The following is a 24109-nucleotide window of genomic DNA, read 5'->3' as shown; positions in this document are numbered from 1 at the left end:
GCCAAGGATAGGTGTGCCAAGCTTGTGGCATAATATTCAAAAGACTTGAGGCTGTAATTGCTGCCAAAGGTGCATCGACAAAGTATTGAGCAAAGGCTGTGAATACTTATATACATGTGATTTCTCAGTTTTTTTATTTTTAATAAATTTGCAAAAACCTCAAGTAAACTTTTTTCATGTTGTCATTATGGGGTGTTGTGTGTAGAATTCTGAGGAAAAAAATGAATTTAATCAATTTTGGAATAAGGCTGTAACATAACAAAATGTGGAAAAAGTGATGCGCTGTGAATACTTTCAGGATGCATTGTATATAGATATTGCACAAGGTCATAATTTTGGCTAACCTAACAAAATATAAAGTAATGTAATGCTGCACTGATTGTTTTAAATAATATATTACTAAATTATTTGAACCAGTGAGGACAACCAACGTAAAGAGAAATTCCCATAAACAGTGTATTTTATTTTTGTGCAAACATTTACAGAAATAGAGGCTGAATTATTGCTGTGTTCTGATTCTCTGCATGTGCTTTTATATATATATATATATACAGTACACATACAGTATATGTGTGTGTGTTTTTGGAAGATGGATGGACAAATATATATATATATATATTTGCAGTAAATATAATAAAAACAGAGGGATTCCCTTGTCTTGGAGATCCTCGATTACACTCAAAACATCCTCCGTCTGCACACTTGCATAATAGACAGTACTGGTTCTCAGAGACGAAGGTGCTGCGTCCCACAGCTGGCGTGTTCTTCCGCATTTCCCCTTCAAAAACAAATAAACCCTCTCGTGGAAGTGGAATTTAAAATGAACGAAGGGGGGGATGCTATAAGCAGGTAATAATCGCCTGCATTAACTGTGTTTTACTGCATTCTTATACTTCTTACATCTATTTGAAAATTGTCAAGAAAATCTACCCCAACTCTAGAGCGCCCCCCGCCCCCTTCCTAAAGGCCATGCCCTCGTGTGCGGTGGGTTTAACTGCTACCGCTGCAGCTGCCGCTGCGGAACTACTTGCAGACTCAAAGTTTAGTTGAAAGAGAGCAGCGGCGGATGTACGTGAGCGAACGTGAGATGAGCCGGCGGCTTGCAGGGCCACTGTCTGCAGCAGTTCATTGTGTGTGGCAGCAGGCGGGCACGTCGCCTCAGTCGGTTTTTATATAGACAGACAGAGAGTAGCAGAGCGCGCGAGAGTGCGCGCGGCAGAAAAAAGCGAGTATGTGCACGACATGCAGGCGTGATGCATAGAGTCAGATACACAGAGCAAAGCGGCATTTGCAGTTTTATTCGTGAGGCAGTGTCACGCGGAATTCAAAAGAGGAGCAAAAATGACCATTAACTAAACTTAATATATATTTACAAAAGTTGACGCATTCTCTCCGAACCTGGCATCTCGATATTTAACGAAAGCATCAGTTTTTTTCTTCTTTTCATCAATAAAAGAAAAGCGAGGAATTAACAGCCTGCCGACGAAATCGTGGGAGCGTGCCCCGGCCAATTAAAGGCAGGCACCGTACCCCAGCGCGACGAGAAGAGTGGCCGCGTTTCGTGGGAGTCATTTAATCATCATTTTCTACTTGCTCTCTCGTGACTGGTGTGCTGCGAGAACGGTGAGGGAAACTGAGAAACTCGCAATCAGTAACGAGTGGATTGGTCACGCGTGGGGGTCTTACCATTTTTATCTTAAGATATATCCGCACCACCCACCAAATATATCTGTAACTAAAAAATAGCACAGAAAATCATACTTTGGAAATATTTATACTGTCTGGATCATTTAAATTAACTTGGAAGATTTTTTGGAGATTCCTCTGTATTCCTACATCAACGCGGTCTTGGTTTTTGAGAGATATTTTTGTCTGGCGTGTACTTTTTAACTTAAGGTGGTGAAATTGTGAGGCCCTCCCTGAAGCTTTTTCAATAGCATCGGGGGCGAAGACCACACGGGAGTGGGGGAACTGTAGCAGTTTGAGCTGCTGAAGGTGGCGGGCAACGTCTAGCGACGGAGCGGCGTTGGAAAAAAAATAAACCAGGTAGGAGAAAATCCCATATTTCTGTCGCGACTTCTAAGTTACGTGTCCCTGCAGCGGGGTGCCACGGTTGGTATATCCTTGAGTATTAGTGCCATTGCTTAAAAAACTCAAGCCGATCACCCCTTCCCTCCCCCTGTCTTCTCGAGCGGTGCCTTTGCAGCCACTCGTTTGCTCCGCACGCGCTTCCTTTATGCGGAGGAGACGGACTCTCCTGAAACACGAACAATAGCAAAACAAAAACTATACTCTCCAGCTTTTGGCACTTTACGCATAAGGGGTCACTCGTGATCAGTTTTGTAGACGGTTTCACGGAGGGGTGCAAGTGAGGAAGAAAGTGTCGATGACCCACGCTTGTTTATGTGTTCTCTTGTTGTCGCTTTTCTTTTTGCGCATTATGCGTGGGGGCAGTTTGTTGGACCAGGCACATTATGGGTGCTTCTTGCTTATGCTGCCCCATCCATTCCGACGTTTATTTCTCTTCATAAAAACTATCCCAAGTTTAATTGGCGACAGTGTGTCGCTTACGTTGATGTAGGTAAATGACAAACTAGGGACAAGGGAACAATAAAATAACCATGGTAAGAGGCACGGACGGGTCGCTAGTTCTTTTTGTGGCGAGCTGATGTTCAGATGGATTACCCCCCATTAGGCCACCTTCCGGCGTATCCATAGTGTGCCTCAAGCCGGACCCGCGGACGGCTCCCTCCATCTTGCCGTCCCCTGGGCAGACCCCCTTTTTCAAACCAAAGCCACTACCCCCGACCCCCGCCGCATTGATCGGCTGCTACTGGACATGAGCGGTGCCAGAAGGGGAGAGAAAGAGGAGGAGAATGTGCCTTAATACTGGATGAATAGAGCTGAAAAGCTTGTTGTATCGGCGGTCTCCCAGGTTAGGTCTTTCCATCTCCCAAGGCACAACTTCCAGGTTAAGTTCCTCCTGCTCTGTGGGTCAGCCGCTCAAGCCTGTACAAGACAATGAAGAGGAGATCTGGTCGGGTGTTATCAAAAACAAATTGAGCCTAAAGAGTCGCGTGCATTGTTTTCCGTGTTTTTTATGGTGGATCTCGTCATTCATTTTATGTGTGGTTTCACTGGTCACCCAAGTTGATTACAGTCGCCGTTTTTTGGCATAAAGTGCAGAATTATCAGAAAATGTCTACAAGTGACATGACCTGGAGTTAAATTTATTGTCAGAAGTGTGCAGCGTGAAGAGAAAGAGACAGAGATTGGTTTCTTCTGGTGCTCCAGTGTTGCTCAGATCCATCAGAGACATGGTCCTGGAGTCTCACAAACCGTGTTCTGCCCAGAAGAAAGTCCATTACCCAGAACACACTTCACAGAAATGACTGGTTGGTATTGAAGGCACTGGAGAAATCAAAAAACAATCTCATTGTTCTGCTATCATGTGTGTCTGTTTTACCTTCTCAAATCCGAGAGATTACCTCACAGTTCGTTTTGAAAAGCTATAGTTGGGTATTTTCAAGATTTCTCATGCTGCATTTCAGTACTAGGGCCCATTTACTGTAATCTGGTACGGTTAGTTTTGCCTTGTTTATTTCATTACAGCACAACCACCACCATCTATTGAAAAACAGTGACAGCTTTTGTATGCCTTAGATATTGGTCCAACTACTAATTTGTTGTTGGTTTACAGTGGGGCATCTTTTCAGCACAGTGAAGCATAACCTGTTTTTATACATATGGAATGTTAAGTCATGAAAGAATACCACACTATTAAGCTTTGTTGTATTTCTGTGCTACTGTTCTATTTTTGGAAATGTCTAAATACCCTCAATATATTAAAGAAGTTCAACAAATATAATATTAAAAAAAAAAACCAAATCTTATTTTCAGTGGACTATATTTAAAAAAAATCAAAATTTTGTTGATTGCTGTAAAACAGAAAAACTGCATTTCACCCCATAAGACCGTGGCTTGATGACTAATTTTGTTTTCATATTTCACTTTCTCATTATCCTCTTACTCTGGGAAAGCCATTTTAAGTTACCCCTTTTTAAATATTCTGAGGTATTCTTTACTAGTTACATTTAAGTAGTTTTATTTCTTGTACATAAAGCCCATGTAGCCTTTACAGTGAGTTTTAGGATACATCCTGAAAAGGACATTTTCTTTCTGAACACTTTTGCTGTAAAGAACGCAGTTCACTATGATAAAGAGTTCATGTGTTCCTTTTTAAATTCTTACAGCTGTGGGAAATCGGTCTCTTTCTTACAAGACTGCAAGTTAATGTATTAGATTCCATTTTCCCTTTACTGTCATAGTATATTTTAGTTAGAAATATATCATTGACTTCTGAGACATTGGTGATGAGAACCATAGTTTATTCAATACCAGTAACAGCGCACTGCACAATGATGTGCAGTGAATATTCTTGACTTGGGCATTCTTAGTTTTCATCCTCTTTCTCTGTATGTTTGCTCAGAGGTTGATGCGCTTGCTGCTTCCTGAGCAGCTCTTCTTTTCTCCACCCTAGTGGCCTGCTTCTCTTCTTTCGTCGGCATCTTTTCGCATTAAAACTGATTAAATCAGTGTGTGTGTTGCAATTACTTAGTACGTTTTCTTTAATTCAAAGTCTTCAATCTGCCTCAAGAATGATTTCAGATATGAAGAGGTAGAGGAAGTGACGGGGAAGGTGGTAGGGATGAGAACGGCGCTCGTACGCATGAGCCACATGATTGAGCTGCTGGCCACTGCCGAGAGTTGATTCTACAATAACATAAAATAAAAACAAAATGAGGAATAACCTTGGAGGTCAATCATCACAACAAAATACACATAGTATATGTATACCAAATTTCAGGTCAATTTGGTCAAACGATTTGCGAACTACAGGTGATTTAAAATCCTGCACAGACAAACGAACAGCCACGGTAGCGTATTATATATAACAATATTCTGTGAAATTACTAATTAAAACTTAGCAACCTTTTATCATATATTTAGTTTTTTTTTGTGGTTTGTCATTAAACACTATGTACATGTTCACACTTCAGTAATATAGTGATAATCATTCAATTTGTTCTATGTTTCTCTTGCATTGTAATTCATTTTCTGTCATACAACAAGTTTATTCCACATGTTGTGATGTAATAACACATAATATGTATTGTTTGTGCTAAAATGTAATAAAGATAGCTAAATATTGTGCCTGATTTAATAATGAATTGAGTGAAAATGGAATTCAGTTTTCACTATTTGAGTCAATTAATTTTGCAAGAAATCAGTTTGCTTTAAGGCAAATATTGTCACCCAGTGCAAGGTTTTTTGACTTGCTGCCATCTTACATAGTTTTTGCAGAACCCAAAATGTTTTTCTTTACTAATATTCTTTGTGATTTTGGAATTCGGGATAAAACGCCAGTCTTCTCAAACCATTAAAAGCACAGATAATGATTGTTGTTTAGCAGAGCTACTGTAGATAGTACTTTATTTGTCCCAGGGGAAGTATGGCATTTTACTGAAGCTCATTCAACAAAGCAATATATATATATATATATATATATATACTAACTATAGCCTAAACACCTACCAGAATGACTAAAAATAAAGAAAACTTCTGACTTGGCAGTTATGCAGGCATATTGCCGTTAATATAAAGGAGCCCCTTTAACATTTCTTGATGCACTTCTGCTGAATAATTAATTGGCCAAAAGTACTCGGTGTTAGTGTGTCAGAGAGAAGGATGTACTGTAAAGCATTATTAATAATGGCCCTTAGTTTTGTTTTTCATTCTCTCCTACACTACTACCTTCAGGGGGCGAGAGTGAGTCTATTAACTGAGTGTGCCTTTTTAATTAGGTTGTAGATTTAGTGGACCTCTCGTGAAGTGATGTTACTAGGCCCATCACACTACCGCATAGAAACTCACACTGGCCATCACAAACCCATAGAGGATGTCGCAACCCACATTAAAGGAACACAGACTGCTAAGAAAAAGAGTCCGCTCTACCTTTTCTCATAGAGTTCCAGTTCAGTCTAGTCTATCATTGATGTGGACTGCCAAGAACTTGTAGCAATGCATAACCTCTACTTGATTTCACTGAATAGTGACCAGGTGTAGAGGCTTTTTGGAAGAACAAAATCAATGACCAGTTCCTTGGTTTTGTTGATGTTAAGATGCAGACGATTCTTTCTGCACCAAGAACCACAGCTTTCCACCTTACTCCTTTACTCTCTCTGAACCCCTTTGTCAATAAACCCATGAGTCCAGAATCATCAAAAAATGTTTGCAAGTGACATGACCTGGTGTTAACTTTATAGTCTGATGTGTACAGTGTGATGGTAAAAGGAGATGGAGGACTGTTGGTGCTCCAGTGTTATTTAGTATATAATGGAGACATGGTCCTTGAGTCTCACAAACCACAGTCTGCCCAAAAGAAAGTCCATTATCCAGAAAACCATAGGTTCATCCATATCTCTTAGCTTACCCCTAGTCAATTGCATCCTTCACTTTAAACTTTCATATACAAATTTCAGTGGATTCAGGTGGTCTACCACAAGATAATCCAAATAGTCCCAGACCAGCCTCTCAAATATCTTCATGATGTGAGATGTAAGTGTCCCAAGTTTGTAGTTATTAAGTGAGGATGTGCCTGCCTTCTATGGAACAGGAATAATGTATGATATTTTTCCAAACCAGCGGCACTTTTTGCACCCTTAATGGTAGACTGAACAGTTGTCAGAAGATACCTCAAAGTTGATCAGCACAGTCTTTATGAACTTGAGAAATGACTCCATCTGGTTCTGTAGCTTTTCCTGTGTGTAGTGTTCTCAGTTATCTCCTCACTTGGTCATCAGTTAAGAGTAGCCTATACTGAGATTCAGAGGTGGACTCATCATTGGCCGTTCCATCTAGGCTGGTGGTCATAAAATCTTTGCTTAACCCACTTTGTATCTGTAAGTTAACTACTGTATGTAAAGTGTAAACATGTCAAGTGCTTTGATAATGTAGTTACACCTGAAAAATGCCAGTAATAATATAAAAGTCTAATTCTTTCTGTTGGTAATGGAACAGATTAGTTTTTGTCAAGAGGCACATGTACCTTCAAATGTCACACAAAAAGGCCTGAACAACATTACATAATTTCTGTGGATAGGCATTGGCATCAGAGCAGTATATAAAATCTTTAAGAACAAATTAACATTGTGTGGAACTTCGACATCCACACACAAATGTACCCATCTGGATCATAGGCCAGGAAGATGGAAAAAAACAACAGGTGCTTGTGTTTCTCTTTGTAGTGCTTGAAGCCTTTATTCATGGTTCATTTTGTAGGTCTGTTCATTTGACACAGGCTATTTGTGCAGGGCAGTGGCATTTCAGGCTACATGGTAGTACTTCATGTTGATATTGCACAAGAAGTGCAGTAAAGCAGGAGTTTCTAAGTGGCAGACTGGGTTAAAGTGAGGATATGGAGTGGATAAACTTAGTGACTTTAGCTCCTAAATATGATGGTAGCAGAAGAGCTCAGGTAACTGTCTCATAGGCTAACCACACAGGAATGACGATACACTGCAGGTGAGCATATTGTTTTTTGCATAGAGGAATCTCACAGACCAGGCAATGATAGACTGTGAATTAATTCAAATGAAGATTGATAAAAACCTGCTTAGGCTTAAGGTTCAGTCTTTATATTATTTCTTTCCTCAGCCTAGAAATATTGAACAGTTGAATATTCTGCGTTGAAACAGTATGTTGTAAAGTATTATAAAATGATTAGTAAATGGTAATGTATACAATTCAGGTAATTGTAGTTTAATTCTTTTTATCACAAATACTAAACTTTATATATATTACAATCTTGTTCAGCACACATGTTAAAAATACTATATACTTTCTGGTTCTCTTTAGAGATGCCATCAGTGATGGAGCGTTCCAGTTCGGGAATCCTGTCTCGGAGTAGAGCCAAGCATTCCAGCAATGGTCACAGCCAGCATTCTGAGGAGGAGAGCAGTGAAGATGAGCATTCTCATGGTAAACAGCTTCTTAGTATGGTGACCACTTCTATAGAGAACATTTAGTAAAATAAAGCAGTACAATGAAATATTATTACTTTTTGAAATTTTGAATTTTAAAAGTGCATGCTCTTAAAGGATATACAGTATACTGTATAATGCTGTGAAAAAGTATTTGTCCCCATCCTGATTTTTCTTTTTTATTGCAAATGTCATACATTAAATGTTTACAGTTTTTTAGTCAAAATCTACTATTCCATGAAGTGCACCAGAGTGAGCAAGTGTAACTTTATTTATCTAATTAGTGAAGTTATCAAATATCAACTGGTACCATCCCTCATTTAATTTTGCAGGTTAACCTTGGTCATTTGGCCCCCCAGATATTCCACTCAAGGTTTTTGTGTGAAAGAGTAATTACCTCCTTTCTAAATCAACCAATTTCAAGTGATTATTAAAGTTAGTTGATTGAAAACAGTCAAGCACGATTACAACCGACCTAGCTCAATGTAAACCTTACCTATTTTTTACCTTTTCCACCAAATATTCAACATGAACATGAAGCCGTGATCAAAGAAAATTCGCAAAGAGATCAGAAAAAAATGTTTATCAGGATGTTTAGAAACATCTAAAAACTATTATTAAGGCTCTGGAACTTCAAGGAACCACGGTGAGAGCCATAATCTCCAAATGGAAAACAATTGGAACAGCAGTAAATCCTCTTAGGAGTGGCTGGCTGCCAAAATTACTCCAAGGTTTCAGCATAAAATCATCCAGGAAGTCACAAAGTATTAAAAAAAAAATCATACACAGGACGACCGGCGTCTCTTGCCTTAGGAAAGGTCAAGTGTTCATGACTCCATGTAAAAATGGGTTTCATTGAAGAGTAGCAAGACGAAAGCCATTGCTAACCAAAACATAAATTGTCTCTTATTTGCCAGGAAGCACTTGGATGCTACCCAAGCTTTGTGGAAGAATGTTCTATGGTCACACAAGAAAAAGTGGAACTCTTTTGGGTGACCTGTGTGCATTTATGTCTAGTGTGAACAAGCCACTTTTCACATTGAGAATGTCATTCCAGCAGTCAAACATGATATGGTGGTAGTGTGATAGTGTAGGAAGGACGTGGAAACCCGACAATGAATTCTGATTTGTATCAGAAAATTATTAAGTAAAATGGAGCCGATACATTTTTTGATCATACAGCAAGACAGTCATTCAAAAACCAAAAGCACGTCCACATTGAAATGGCAGAAAAGAAGCAGAGTTAAAGTTTTAGGTTGACTTAGTAAAGACTGAAATGAAGTAAAGATGTAGCAAGACTTGAAATAATCAGTTATTGACCAAAAACTTCCAACATTTCTGAATTAAAACAGCTTTGCATGGAAGATTGAGCTAAAATTCCTCCAAAGTGATATGGAATACTGAATTACAGCCAGCATTTGTCTGCCGTCAGTAAACCTAATGATAGTACCACCAGTTAAGTTTAAAGAGGCAATTACTTTTACACTGTGCCAGCTGATATTTGATAACTTTGTTGAGTTATATGACATTATGCCCAGATTTTGGTTGAAGACTCAAACATTCAGTTTTAAGAAGTAAATACATTCATGTAATATTATGGCATTTGTCTTTCAAATTCCAATTAAGAACATTTTGATTTCTGTTGTATCAGATATTTGATCAAATTCTTCAGGTTTTTTTTTTTTTTTAAGGCAATGTTTAAACCTTTATCATAGTCACACAAAATTTATAGTTATTTTTAGTGTTTGCAAAGTACTGGGTCATCAAAAAAGTTAATTCTGCAATTTCATATTAAACCACCTCAGCATATCAAAGACCTCACAAAAATAATGGCAATTTGTAGTTGTTTTTTTTTGGTATGTGTAGTGCAAGTAATGCTGCTCATAAAGAGACTTTTAAGACAGTGCATTCAATTTTGATCTTTTCAACATATTTTCTTAAAAAGATACCCATTTGTTGTGATTTATTTAAAGGGAGAAACCATTTCGGAATCCAGGAAATTTTTGATGACCTTACATTTCCAACTATTTTCATTCATAATCTTCATTTGCATAATGAAGAATTTCTGCAAGTCATGGACATTACACACCTGTGACTGCCAGGTGTGTAATGTGACCATCTCAGCTGCTCCATTATAGCACACTGTGACTCGTTACGACAAAATGAAACTGGTTTGATTTTTATAATTTTTTACCTGTTGTATGTATGAAAGTTGACATTCAGTAAGAACTCAACTGGAAATCTAATGTATAAAAAAGCACAAAAGAACAATAGCAGCTGTGAGTAAAAAAATAGTTTTGAACTGAGCCTGTGAAGGACAATCTTTTCAAACTTTGGAGCCCGTACATATTTCTGTTCAACCGAAATGAATGGGTCAGGACTGCAGGATATACAGTAAGCATTTCTTTGGGCTGTTGGCTAACTTCTGAAGTTCATATTAATTGGCTGCCAAAATTAGGTGATCTTGCAGTACTATTACAGTATACGAGTATACATAGGGCAATCTGAAACCGTAATGAACTGCCTTGAGGGAATCAATCACCTCCTATAATTGCTACTTGTGTAGTTTTAAACCCTCAGAGATTAAGCAAGTGTTGTTAAATTTGTGTCCCTGGTTAGAGAAGGTACGGTATGAATTCGTCTTTAGGGAAATAATTTCATAATCTGGGTGCACATACTTTTTAAGACTTACATACAGTATATATATTGGTTACTTATTTTACTTAAGGTTTTTTCCTAGCTTTTAACTTTTCGAAAGCAAGTATCAGTTCATCAGTTTGACATTTTTAATATAAAACTAATACTATACAAACCAATGGAAAAAAGTCATCAGTAATGGCATTACCCTTTAACCAAATCATGTCTTTTGCTAGTTCTTTTCCCTCAAGTGGTTCTTATAATTCTGAATATGTGATAATTATTTTTCAATCTGATCCAAGCAACAATTGCACGTTTGGTAGTACTGAATATGGTATAATACCAGAAATCATAGTGCCTAGGTTAGATCCCATGTAATTCAGATGAGTAAGTGAGATAGATACAAAAGTACTATAAGTTGGTAATGACACTGACTCCTGGTTCATGGAGTGTACCCTTTCTGGTGAGAGTGAGTCATGGCATGTGCAGAAAGCTGAAAAAAAAACAGCTCGGTACAGTACAATTGAATTCAACATCTCACTCACCATTACTCCTGAAACATAAAGTATAACTTAGCAGAAGGTGGGCTTTCCTCCTCTGGAGCTTTTCAACAAGACAGGGCCTCGGCAGGCTGAATTATTTTTTAGAAACATCTACCTGAGTCCTGTGGTATTACAGGGTCACCTCAGTGCAACTTCCAGAGTGGGAAATTCACTGTATTTGTATGTGTCTAATAACTGTTCAAAAAATTCTGCTTTTTGAGAAACATTGAATTTGGTGCTTGAATTTGATTTTGTAACCCTGCTATACTTGGAGGGGTGTGAGTTGGAGGAATCCCTTTGTTTTATCTAGGTCTGGGTGAGGAATTGTTATTGGGCCTCTGTGTTAGCCATGGGTTGTCTGTAGCAAAAGTCACGTACCAACACATTGCTTATACTGTACCTATATACCTGTAACAATAACACATTTGGTCAAAGACTGGCAAGTGATTTTGTATTCATGCCATCAGACCAGAAACCAGTAGTTCTGGATTTTCTAGTAAAGAGTGATGCTGAGGCGTTAACTGATCACCATTTGAGGATGACTGCCTGACGTGGAGAGACTTGGGGATGCATCTAAAAAAACGATGGCCAAATGCTCATCAGCTGTCTGGAACTTGTTGTTGAACAACAGTTTAGAAGAAAGTTGTCAGGCAAAACAAAGCCCCTGAGCAGGTCAAGAATGCAGCAACCACAGTGCTTGCCAACACAAACATTCACAAGCGAGTTGTGTTTAGTAAGACTATGTCATATGGCTATGTGGTGGTCTCAAAGAAGTTCTTACAGTTTGTCAGGAGAGTGCAAGCAGAATGCTGCCAACACTATTCTCAGCAAGAATAAGAAAACCTGGACCTTGAGAGATTGAAGGACCCCTTTAAGGAACTTCTAAAAGTAGTGTAGGTACCTTCCTCATAGAAAAGAGAGCCAGAAACATTGGCTGGCATTCTTTATGTTATATACCCCATTCATTTATAGCTATTTACCCCACCTTCAAGTTAAATTGTAATCACCAACTGGCCAACTAAAGTTTTCCCACATGGGGCTTGGTCTTTAAGCATTAACCCCTCTACCTATTCTACCTTTAAAACATTAGAGCAACTATTTCCTCTTTTTTTTAATTTAAACTAAAGTGATCTCACTGATAATCTTTAATTATATTAATATTACTGATGCCTGAATTGAGGTCCAGAGCTTTTTTTTTTTTTTTGAGCCGCAGAACGTGTCACACATACAGGAAGTATTTTTTATGTATTTATTTATTTATTTTTTGGTCTATCTGATATTGCCTTCCCTTTTTGTATCAAATATTGTTTCTTGTGCTTTACAGTTCCTCCATAGATACTTGTCAGTTAGAAATAATCTTAAGGTCAAGGGTTAAATAGTAAAGTCAAAGTCTGAGCATGTAAGCTAGTTCAGTCTGTTTTCCCCCAAGCACTAAAACCCTTTTGTTTTTAGCTTGATTAGCGGTGGCAGCAGTGCTTCCGATAACCTTGAGGCCCACAGTACAGAAATTCTTCCTGCATCATAGCTGAGGCTAGTAGCGCTCCTCCAATGAAAAGGAAAGAGACAGGGCAGAAAGGAAACAGCCCTGCATCCTAGCTGCCACACACATTTATCCTTCCTATAGTGAAAATTGAAGGATTCTTCTCAAACCACCTCATCTGTGAGGATCAGGGTGAGCCTTGTGGGGAGAATCTATTTATGTTGAAATAGTTAAAGACAATGTAAAATCTTTAATGAAATTATTCAGAAATGTCTAAAATACTAGTCATTTTCAGTATTCAAATTTTATTTTCTCACTCTACCATGAGGGACACATTTTATATTTCAAACCCAAATATTAGATTAACTTTAAAGAACTGGACACAAACTGTTAAATTGTGGATTTCAATGTTTGCAGAGATAATCAAAGTGGTTAACTGATCTCATTTGGTGCCTGGCATCAGTGAAATAGTTGTGACTGGCAGTAAGGTGAAACTAAAGTTGAAATTTGATCTGAGACCCTGCTCTTTTTAACTGACCCTTGCTGGATAGCAGCCAGAGGAGGCCAATGAAGAGTTCAGCTTGTTTCCTGCTGAGGCTCAGGCCACTGATCAGGGGACTTTTCCTTTGCTGAAGCTGGACTGAGGCAGAAAACTGATTTCAGGTTATCTGTCTTGTATTTTGTACATAAAATTCAGGACACATACACCGTATAAAATCATGATTGTGCTGGAAATAAAAGGAACTGGGGCATACATTTGCTTGCTAAGACAAATTGAGTATAATTAATTTTTTTCCCTCTACACAAAGAAAAAAATGCTTAAACTTAAAAATGTGCTTAATCAGTTTGCTGAGTTGTGGGCACAAGGAAAGAATCATACAGTACCTGTGAAAGGTGGCAGTCCACTTGCTGAGCCCACTCACATGCAGTCAAGGACAGTAAAAGGACAGTTTAAAGTTCCCAGTCCACATTGGAGCTATATTGTTATTGCGTAAGAGGAAAACTGGGGTACTTGGAGAAAAGCGATATAGACAGGAGGAGAAGATGTATACTCCACACAGACAGTGACAGAGCCTGGATTTGAGTCCAGTCTCCTGGAGTTGTGAGGTAGCAGTGCTGACCAATCTGCCCTTGTGTTGCACTTTCTGAAAACATTTTCATCGTTTTCAGTTTAATAAGTTAATAGGACAATAAATTGCACCAAAAATGTGTGGCTATAGCTGATTAAAATGAGAACAAGGCAGGGACTGCTGTTAAATATTGTAGGTGCCATCTTAATAAATTACTTTCATTCAGAGGTTTATATTGGCTGTTCAGTTTATTTATTTATTTGCTCCAGCTGCTTTTTTTGTGTCTCATTTGTCTTGTCTTAAATACAGCTGAATTTATATGTAATGAGTATTTTAATATACTTGTTTCTGTTTTGATTTCAGACAGCATGATCAGAGTTGGGGGTGATTATCAAGCAGCAATCCCAGAATGTAAACCAGGTAAGAGAGTGTTAAATAAAAGCATCTTTTTTCTTAACATTGTCCAGGGGAACCTGTGGAGCCTGGGAAAAGGAGTTAAAGGGGTAGTGTATTTTATACAGAAATACTTTTTTAGTTTTAGAATTTTTTTTCTTACCAATGTTTTATGCTGACCATGATGCTCACATCAAAGTTTTCAAGCAATGCTAAGAGTTTATAAAAAATATTACAGTTAATTACGCTTGTGACTACATTTTGCAGAAAAAGTTTTACTTGAAATAAAACCATTTCAGACCACTAACAATATGTAAAAACTGTACCCGGAATAACAATGCTTTGACTACTGGCTTGTAATCAACACGGACATAATCCAGTCAGACACCATAATATCAATGCAGCTTTCTTGATGCACATCTATGTCATCATGGTCTTTTCATATGGAGTAGCGAACAAGTGAAGCATAAAGTTTTCATAGGAAAAAAAACAAACTAGGAATAGTGTAGTTCCAAGTTTTAGTATAAAAGTGGCATTAGTCGCTGGTGTGGCAGACTGTCATCTAGTAGTATGATCCCAGGTCCAAGATCATTTCTGACTTCCTGGGTGACTCTAGATAAGTTGCTTAATCTAGCCAGTTATATACTTTATATTTATAATGTACTACAAGGCTCTAATTTCTATCTTAAGAAGTATATTAAATATATATTAATTGTGAATAAAAAATATTTTCACTTCATATACATAAATATATGGTCCAAAAAAAAAAACTACCTTAAAGGCAATGTCACATTAGATGACTTTTCCAGCAGTTTTCAGTTATGGTCTTCTCTTAGCAAGTTGGTGTCACACACCCCTGAAGGACAATCGCAAAGTCTGACATACCCAGCGACTCACTCTAAATAGCCCATAATTCCCTCTCACAAAAGCATTAGTCATGAGGATTGGCTGTGTGTGCGTGCATGAGAGCTAACAACTGCAAGTACAATGCAAATAATACAGTGGTGAAGAATAAGAAATGTAGGTGTTTTGAGCCTCACAAACAGAAGATGTTGCAGTTGAATTTGCCATAGTTGTTACTTGTTTGTATAGCACTAGCTCTTATAGGCAGCACCTTATTTGCTGTCACAAAATGAGTGAGCATCACTGTGCTGGAAGTTTGGCACGCAAATGCTAAATCTGACATGGCCAGCAATTTTCAACCATGTAAATCAACACAGTTCAGCAACGAGATCAGTAACTACTTTCAGCAACTAAGACTTACCCACCAGCTAGAAGTCACATATTGTGACGTCGGCTTTACTGAACTAATGTCTTTCTAAATTACATAACAGGGTCTTTGGCATCATTTTTTTTTCAGAGGTATTCAGTTTTTTTTTTCTCCTTTTTTCTCCTTTTTTCTTCAGAGAGCCCTGCTCGATTCAGCGACAAGGAGCCTAAAGGAATGCTTGTATGGTCTCCCAACAACATTGTTTCAGATGCTAAATGTAAGAACTTTGGAATACATTTTAGTATTCTTTTTGCAGTCGAAACAACTTGGAATTAATTTTATTGAAACTGATGTAGTATTTTGACATCATCACCAGATGGCACACTACACAATAAATGGAGATGTTTCTTGTAAAGCTGCAGCCACTTTTCCTTAACTGTTAATTTTCATTTTGTATGTGTAACTGTACATTTGATCAGTTAGTTTTAAGAATTAAAAAAAGCATGAAATTCCTGTTGATAACCAACAACTGAAGTATGGCATGATGTCAAGATTATTTTGAAACATAGAATATGTACTCTGAACATGTAACAAAAGACTTAAAGAAACCAGCTCAGAAAATGAATTAATAAGTTAATTTTACAGTTTAATTCTACTATTTACATTATATTGACCTCAGTTTTAATCATTTTTGACTAATTGTTTGATTAAACAACACTTAACCCTATTGGCCATGCCATATACATTGAGCTGCAACTGCATGATTGCCTGTTTGAAGGCTATTTGTGCTAATAAGCAGATGAACCCAATGAATGACATAGCCTCTGGTTTGACCATGTATGTATGTGTGTGTGTGTGTGTGTGTGTATATGTATGATTTTTTATATATATATATATATCAGCGAGAGAGAGACTGATTTTGAGGTCTATATAGTCTTTACATTACCATTATGTATTTCTAGTTGACAGTATTCTTTTTAATGGTGCATAAAATGCAGTTTATACCAATTCTACATATTGCTACCATCACCACTGGCTTCAATCTACTATTTTGTGTATTCATTTTTTGTAGTGGATGAATATATCCTGATGGCGAAGGAGAAACATGGGTACAATATGGAGCAGGTAAAGAAAATGAAGTGCACGATCCTTTAGGGTTGTTTTTAAACATGACAGTTGCTTCATAGTTGATAGTATATAGAGTATGTACTTTATTTTTACTTTCCATCAAGGAAAAGACCATCCGTTATTGCCAATATTATGCCAATTTATTATTATATATTATTGCCAATCATATTTAACAGAAATTACATTTAAGAGAGCCATTTGTAGTATGACAATGCTCTATTGGCACAAGATTGCCCCTGTTGAACATGACCAGTGTTGTCTTAGCTATAAACATCTGTTCCATTGCATTTACATAGAGTGGAAAACAATAATACCATCTGCACAACAGTGTTCCTGTTAACATTTTTTATAACAGTATGTTTCACAGTCAGTGCTACCACAAAGCAAATAACATTGAAATTGCACCATAAATGAAAGCATTGAGTTACAAATAACTAATTTTAGGAGGACAGTACTTGAAGAAATACACTGATAGGCAAAGAATTAATAAATGCTTTATCATTTTCAGATGAAAACTATTATTTGGGAAACTTCACAGGAAGGACAGAATGGTCACCTCTAGGAATCTAAAGGTGTTGGCTATTGACCGTCTAATCCAGTAGTGATAATGTCAGTGGATGATATGCAAGTGGTCTGGTGGGGTTTATGGGTCCCATATAAAACATTGTATATTATTCAACCCGTTTTTTATTGGGGGTTGTTTCCTAGGTGATTAAAATTATAGCATGACTTATAATAAACAGAAAATCCAGAGAGGTATAAATATTGTTCACACACGTTTTTAGAGTTGTCAGGCTCCGCTTTTTGTTTTCAAGTCTAGAAGTGTAGAAGATACTGTAGCTGCTGCTAATCCATTCTGAAGGAGTCTCGCCAATAATATACATTTATCTGTCAAAACTACACAAGTAGCTGAATAATACAGACAGCACTATTCATTACCCACCTCCACCCCAATTTGCTTTTCTGGCAGCATCAGCACATGGAAATTTCCTGAGGTAGGAGTGAACATTGTGGGCCTAGCATTGTCAGAGCAATTTGAATTAACTGTTAATTGGCCTAGGCCTGTTTTGAAATTGCCATCTACATAGCTGCCATTTCTTATGTGGCTTATTTCTGCACCTGTGGTTTCTACTTTAGGCACTTGGGATGCTCTTGTGGCACAAACATGATGTGGAGAAATCTCTGGCTGACTTACCCAACTTCACCCCCTTCCCAGATGAGTGGACAGTGGAGGACAAGGTCTTGTTTGAGCAAGCTTTCAGCTTCCATGGCAAATGTTTCCAGAGGATCCAGCAGATGGTATGTTGGATATATTAAAAAAAACAAAAAAAAACACACATGTCCTGAGGGACGTGACTTCACCTGCTAGTATAAGCATGAATTAAATTTGGGCACAGAGTTACAGTACAGAACAAGTTTTTATGTAAGCAGCATTTTTCAGGCAATTGTATTTGTAATTCCACATCATTCTTTTTCATATACCTGTTTAATATTTAATGAGCTATTTGTATATGTTCAGGTCAATATGTAATGATAGTTCTTGTATTTGTACAACAATGTTCAGTACAATCTGTAAGTGCGCAAATTATATTCACTAATACTGAGATTCATTGCATTTAATATGAGAAATAATGCTTGTGTATATTGGTACAATTTTTAGTAAGAATATTTCACAAAAATATCTGTGGTCCCAGCAGTTTTTTAAAAGCATCTTAACTGTATTTGTTTGAAAGAGAAAAAAATAACCTGTGTTAACTAATCATGGGTATTTAAGAAGCCCTTGGATCATACGTAAAAGTGTCAGCCTCACCTCTTTACTCATTCTAAACATTATTAAAAAAAAAAAAACCCTGATGCACACTTGTACTAATAAATGGGACCAATTTTGAATTCAAAATCAACATAACTGCCCTGTCTGTGGGGATGTGAGCATAAACGGAAGAAACCAAGAGGAAAATCTACACAGACTTGGGAAGAATATGCAAATTTCACACAGACAATATCCAGATGTGGAATCCAAAGGTAGTTAATCCCACAGTACATTTTTTCCTATTATAAATTTAAATATTGTCTAAAAAAGTAGTTTTCTCTGCCAATGCAAAAAGGCAGTTGCTTTACAGTTTAGTTTGCTACTTAAAGTGCATCTTTTGAATCAAGTGTACAGCTTGCAGACAGATTTGTTCAGTAATATATGGAGTAGAATAGATGCTCTGGGGCTTTTTGGAGGTAAACAGGTATCACTGTTATGTTTGTGAGCTGCATTATTTAAAATCTTTGCTCCTTTTTTGTAAAGTATATTTTCTATGCTGTGCAGCCCTAAAATATTGTATTAGGCAGTTAACAATTTTTTGGTTTTAGCCAGATACTCTTGTAAAATGGATGTCTGAGTTAGTTACCAATGCTCATCTCTAATATACGCTGAGGAAAATACACGAGGGCAAGATAAAGGTTTGTAGGCCTGAGGAACAAATGCTCTGTATTCCAGATCCTGCTTCCTTCTCTATTTAGAATGCTCACACTATCCATTCATGGAGAGGGGGCCTATTTTGTAAATATACAGGAAATGAAATTCAAATAAGGATTAATTTTCCTGATCGGTGACTTCAGGGCTGTAGAGGAAGCAGACAGACAGAGGTTATACTTAGGGAACTTAACTTTACATCTTCCTGTGTTTCATTCATTTTGGTCCCTGTAACCACAATAGAAGGGTCACACAAGGACAATATGCAGTGAAAAAGCATATACAGTGGGTACGGAAAGTATTCAGACCCCCATCAATTTTTCACTCTTTGTCCAATACAGTCCCCACAGTGAAGCGTGGAGATGGCAGCATTATGCTGTGGGGGTGTTTTTCAGCTGCAGGGACAGGATGACTGGTTGCAATCGAGGGAAAGATGAATGCGGCCAAGTACAGGGATATCCTGGACAAAAACCTTCTCCAGAGTGCTAAAAACCTCAGACTGGGCTGAAGGTTTACCTTCCAACAAGACAATGACCCTAAGCACACAGCTAAAATAACGGAGTGGCTTCACAATAACTCTGTGACTGTTCTTGAATGGCCCAGCCAGAGCCCTGACTTAAACCCAATTGAGCATCTCTGGAGAGACCTAAAAATGGCTGTCCACCAACGTTTACCATCCAACCTGACAGAACTGGAGAGGATCTGCAAGGAGGAATGGCAGAGGATCCCCAAATCCAGGTGTGAAAAACTTGTTGCATCCTTCCCAAGAAGACTCATGGCTGTATTAGTTCAAAAGGGTGCTTCTATTAAATACTAAGCAAAGGGTCTGAATACTTAGGACCATGTGATATTTCAGTTTTTCTTTTTTAATAAATCTGCAACAATTTCAAAAATTATTTTTTTGTCTGTCAATATGGGGTGCTGTGTGTACATTAATGAGGGAAAAATAATTTAAATGATTTTAGCAAATGGCTGCAATATAACAGAGTGAAAAATTGAAGGGGGTCTGAATACTTTCCGTACCCACTGTACAACAAACAGCTTATGTGTCAATGTTTCTGTATGGCTCCACCCTGGTTAAACAATTTAGTCAGGTGTTATTAAACATATTACTTAAATTTATTAAGAGAAGTGGGTGGTTTTCGTACTTTTTTATTCAACATTTGAAAGCTATTTAGTACCAACCAGTCATAATGCCAGCAGGAGGAGGGGATTGGGAGCATGTACTGATCACAGCACTTTGCTTCACCCACCACGTGATGAACCACCCAAATTAGGATCCATGTGCAGCCATGCAACAGGTGACACCTCGGCACCACACTAATCAGTGCAAGGTTTTTAACAGTGGCTGAAGTGCCAATCCTGCCATCAACCTCCATGTTTTCCCTGCAAGTTGGAGGACCTGCTTGCAGGGCTGGATGCAGATTACCGTCATACCCAAGACAGAGCAATTGCAGGTTAAGGGCCTTGCTCAAAGTCCCAACAGAGTAGAGTCACTTATGGCGTTTATGAGAAAAAAACAGAAATCTTAGTGATTGGCAAGCATGGAGATGCCAGCAGGCAAGAGTTTTTCATGAAAGTCTATTTGCTTATATCCACGCTTTACTCCACATGTATTACATAGGTAAGAGCCCAAGGACATTTCCTTATTATCCTTAGATTTAATGTGTTTGACTAAAAATAATTACTGAATGCTATAGAAACACTTTCCATTTTAAATTGGTAGCTCTTCCTGCTGTGTCTATGAGTGAAGTGATGTGGTTTCTCGGATTGCTGGTTATTGATCAAGTACTGCAGGGCAATCAGCTACAAGGGATTGTGTTCATGTATGTGTGTATGTGTATTGTGCAGACATGCTACTGAATTTTGTGTTTTCTGATCTGCTAGTGGAAGAGAGCCTTACAGCAAAATTTGATGCTGTACAGTGAATGGCTGGAAAAGGCTTTAATTCTCAGTATTTAGATGCAGGATATATTTGCTTGGTTGCACTAAGTCATACTTGAAAAACAAACCCTTATGTGGATAAGGGCAGGAAAAAGTATTTCTATGGTCTTTATACCTAAAGCACAAGTATAAAAATATCTCATTTTTAATATTTTGTAGCATTATTCACAGACTTCTGATACATTGTATATCATCACAAAGTTCTTTACATTATTAAAAACCAGATCATATAGAATCATAAAATAAGATTTTCATGGTACCACGGTTAAAGCTGCTGCCTTACAGCGCTAGTTGGCAGGGTTCAAATTTAAGTCTGGTCAAGTTCTGTGTGAAGTTGCACATTCTCTTCATATGAGGGAAAATCTAAAAGTAAAGGCAAATTATTCATTAATACTTGTAACCATGAGCATCACTCCTCCACAAAGTCTTCCTGCAGGATGATGCACTTCTTGTATTGTTCCCGTAGCTTCTTATTTCTTGGGAGATGAAGCTTTTCAACTGTTTCCAAATCCAGGTCTGTACCACTTCCTTAACATCATCATCAGAGGTGAAACCTTGACCATACAGAGGCACTCTAAGTGGACCGAAGATAAAATAATCACATGGTGATAGATCAGGGCTGAGAAGGGGATGTGGAAGACATTTAAAGTGCAGCTGTTGCATTGCCTTCCACAATTGTGGCCACTAAATGGGAACTGTAATGTCTTGGAGCAGCAAGACTGATTTTGACAGCATTCCTCTTCATTTGCTGTGAATTGCAGGTTTCAGATTCTCTCTAAGCACAGCACAATACCTTGCACAGGTCACTGATTGTACATGTTCGAGAAAATGTGCCAGAATAGAACCCTTCATGTCCCCAATATAAGGTCATCATGATTTTCTTGGTGGAGGGCTGTCATCTGAATTTCTTCTTTACTGTAGAAAACAAGCATTTCCACTGCATGCCTTGTCTCTTGCTTTCTGGGTCCCAGTGATGGACACATATTCAGTGACAACATTCCAGAACAAATTTGCATTTATTTGCTTGGCAGACGCTTTTATCCAAAGCAACTTACAAAAGAGGTAAACATAATCAAATAACATTAGGCTAGGACCTGTTTGTTCAGCAAGTGTAGTAGGACAGGTAACAAAAGATTATTGCCACAATCAAAATGATGCAATAACTCTTAAATTTACAATCCTAGATTAATAATTGATCAAGCAAACAATCAACCAATAATATGAGATTACAGAACAAATGTAGTAATAAATATATAATCATAGATTAACAATCGGTAAAGCAATTGAACTTAATGTAACCACAAATCAGACAACAGTATGAAAGATCAGATATTCTCAGAACAGGTGGGTTTTCAATTGCTTCTTAAATACTGTACATTGAGGGAATCAGCAGTTCGGATGGAGGTGGGCAGCATGTTCCACCAACTAGGAACTACATGGGAAAAAAGTCTTGGTTGAGACCTGATACCACACACAGATGGCATCACCAGATGCTGTTCACTAGCAGACCTGATTGGAGGAGAAGGAACATAGCACCTCACCAGTTTCTCCATATATGCTGGTGCTGACCCATTGACTACTCTGTAGGCAAACATCAGGAATTTGAACTTAATGTGTGCTACTACAGGGAGCTAATATAGCAACCTGAAGAGCGGAGTGACATGGGCTGGTCTCAGCTGGTTAAATACAAGATGGGCCACTACATTCTGGACCATCTGTAGCGGCTTTATAGCACATGCGGGTTGCAGTGAGTTGCAGCAGTCCAGATGCAACAAGACCAAAGCCTAGATAAAAAGATGCACATTCCGTCAGATAAGGTCTGATCTTGTGGTTGTTGTACAGCGTGAACCTGCATGAATGAGAAACAGTAGAAATTTGGTCAGATAAACCATATCACTTGGATCTTCATATAACTTTTCAGGAATTGGGTTGCAACCTCCATGCAGTGTTGCTTGTGGAGATCTGCCGCAAACTTTATGGTACCCAAGTCGTCTTGCTGTATGGCATGTGCAGATCCATAGCTGATATCCAAATGTGTAGCAACAGCAGGCAATGTAATCCATCGGCCTTCTCTGATAAAGGCATTTGCCATGGTGATGTGTTCTTATGTGCACGATTTTGATGATTAATTAGATTTGGAATTATCGGTTACACTTGTTCTTCCAGATTTAAGCCTTTTTTACTCATTTATACATTTTCTGTTGATTCATGCTGTTTTCACTTCCATACTAAGTTAACGTCCTTTGGTGAATTTCAATAGGATTTTGCTCCTTCTGCAGAAAGAAATCTCACTATAGCACATTGTTCAACATTGGTGCAATCATGCAGCAAAGCAACCATATTTATTTGATCTTGGCTTCAACTGGACTAATGGCAGAGAGTTATAGATAAGGCATTGTGAATGTGTTGTATTGCTTCAGCTTCTATCCGTTTTAGTTACTGCATCTCTTACGCTGAGTGGAATATAATTGGCATATTACACTATATTATATCCTTGCCCTTTGCTTACTGTCAGTTTCACTTTTGTGTCATATCTAATCAATTCTGCTAAATGCTAAAATATGATTATGGCTCAACTCGCTGTGCCTATAAATATATCATACATGCAGAATATAATATATGCCGAGTGTCTGCAGGCTTTGCTGTTTCATATAATTTAATAACAAAAGTAAAACTTGTTGAAATCTTGATGTTGAAGGGGTTTAGGGAGGTTCACTTTTATTTTTGTAGTGATAATATATCCATGATGTCCCTTTACTTGTTGATGTCATTTATAATATGCATGAAAATTAATCGCCGTCACTAATAGGTAACAAAGCATTTCCTGTTTTTACAATGGCTCTCTGCAGGAGACACTGCCTATTATACAACAAACAAATAGTAATGTGTCAATTAAAATTAATTTGAATGATAATGCAAGTCTAATATTTCATGTGCATACAAATAAACATCAACTGCATCTTCTCAGCTACCTGACAAGATGATGCCAAGTTTGGTGAAGTATTACTATTCTTGGAAGAAGACTCGATCCCGTACAAGTGTTATGGATCGGCAGGCTCGCAAGCTAATCAGCAAGAAGGAAAAGGAAGACAGGTAACCCATATACAGTAATATATAGTTCATGGTTTTATATTTCTTTTAAAATTTTGAAGTCTTATACTGCAGGTATAGCTTATCAGAGTTACTTTGTAGTCTTATTTAA

General features: G+C 37.8%; 1 protein-coding gene across 1 annotated transcript in view; it reads left to right on the top strand.

The window, feature by feature from the left end:
• The first annotated feature begins 1105 nt into the window (after positions 1–1105).
• rcor2 (REST corepressor 2) overlaps positions 1106–24109 on the top strand; it is a 38243-nt gene continuing 15239 nt past the window's right edge. The window contains 7 exon segments of the mRNA XM_039769095.1: positions 1106–1623; positions 7918–8040; positions 14135–14191; positions 15571–15651; positions 16447–16499; positions 17640–17801; positions 23876–24000. Of these exon segments, the coding sequence (XP_039625029.1) occupies positions 7920–8040; positions 14135–14191; positions 15571–15651; positions 16447–16499; positions 17640–17801; positions 23876–24000 (599 nt within the window). The 5' untranslated portion in view covers positions 1106–1623; positions 7918–7919.

The sequence above is a fragment of the Polypterus senegalus genome, chromosome 11 (assembly GCF_016835505.1).
Source record: "Polypterus senegalus isolate Bchr_013 chromosome 11, ASM1683550v1, whole genome shotgun sequence".
Lineage (NCBI taxonomy): Eukaryota > Metazoa > Chordata > Cladistia > Polypteriformes > Polypteridae > Polypterus > Polypterus senegalus.
This window is presented reverse-complemented; position numbering and strand designations above follow the sequence as displayed.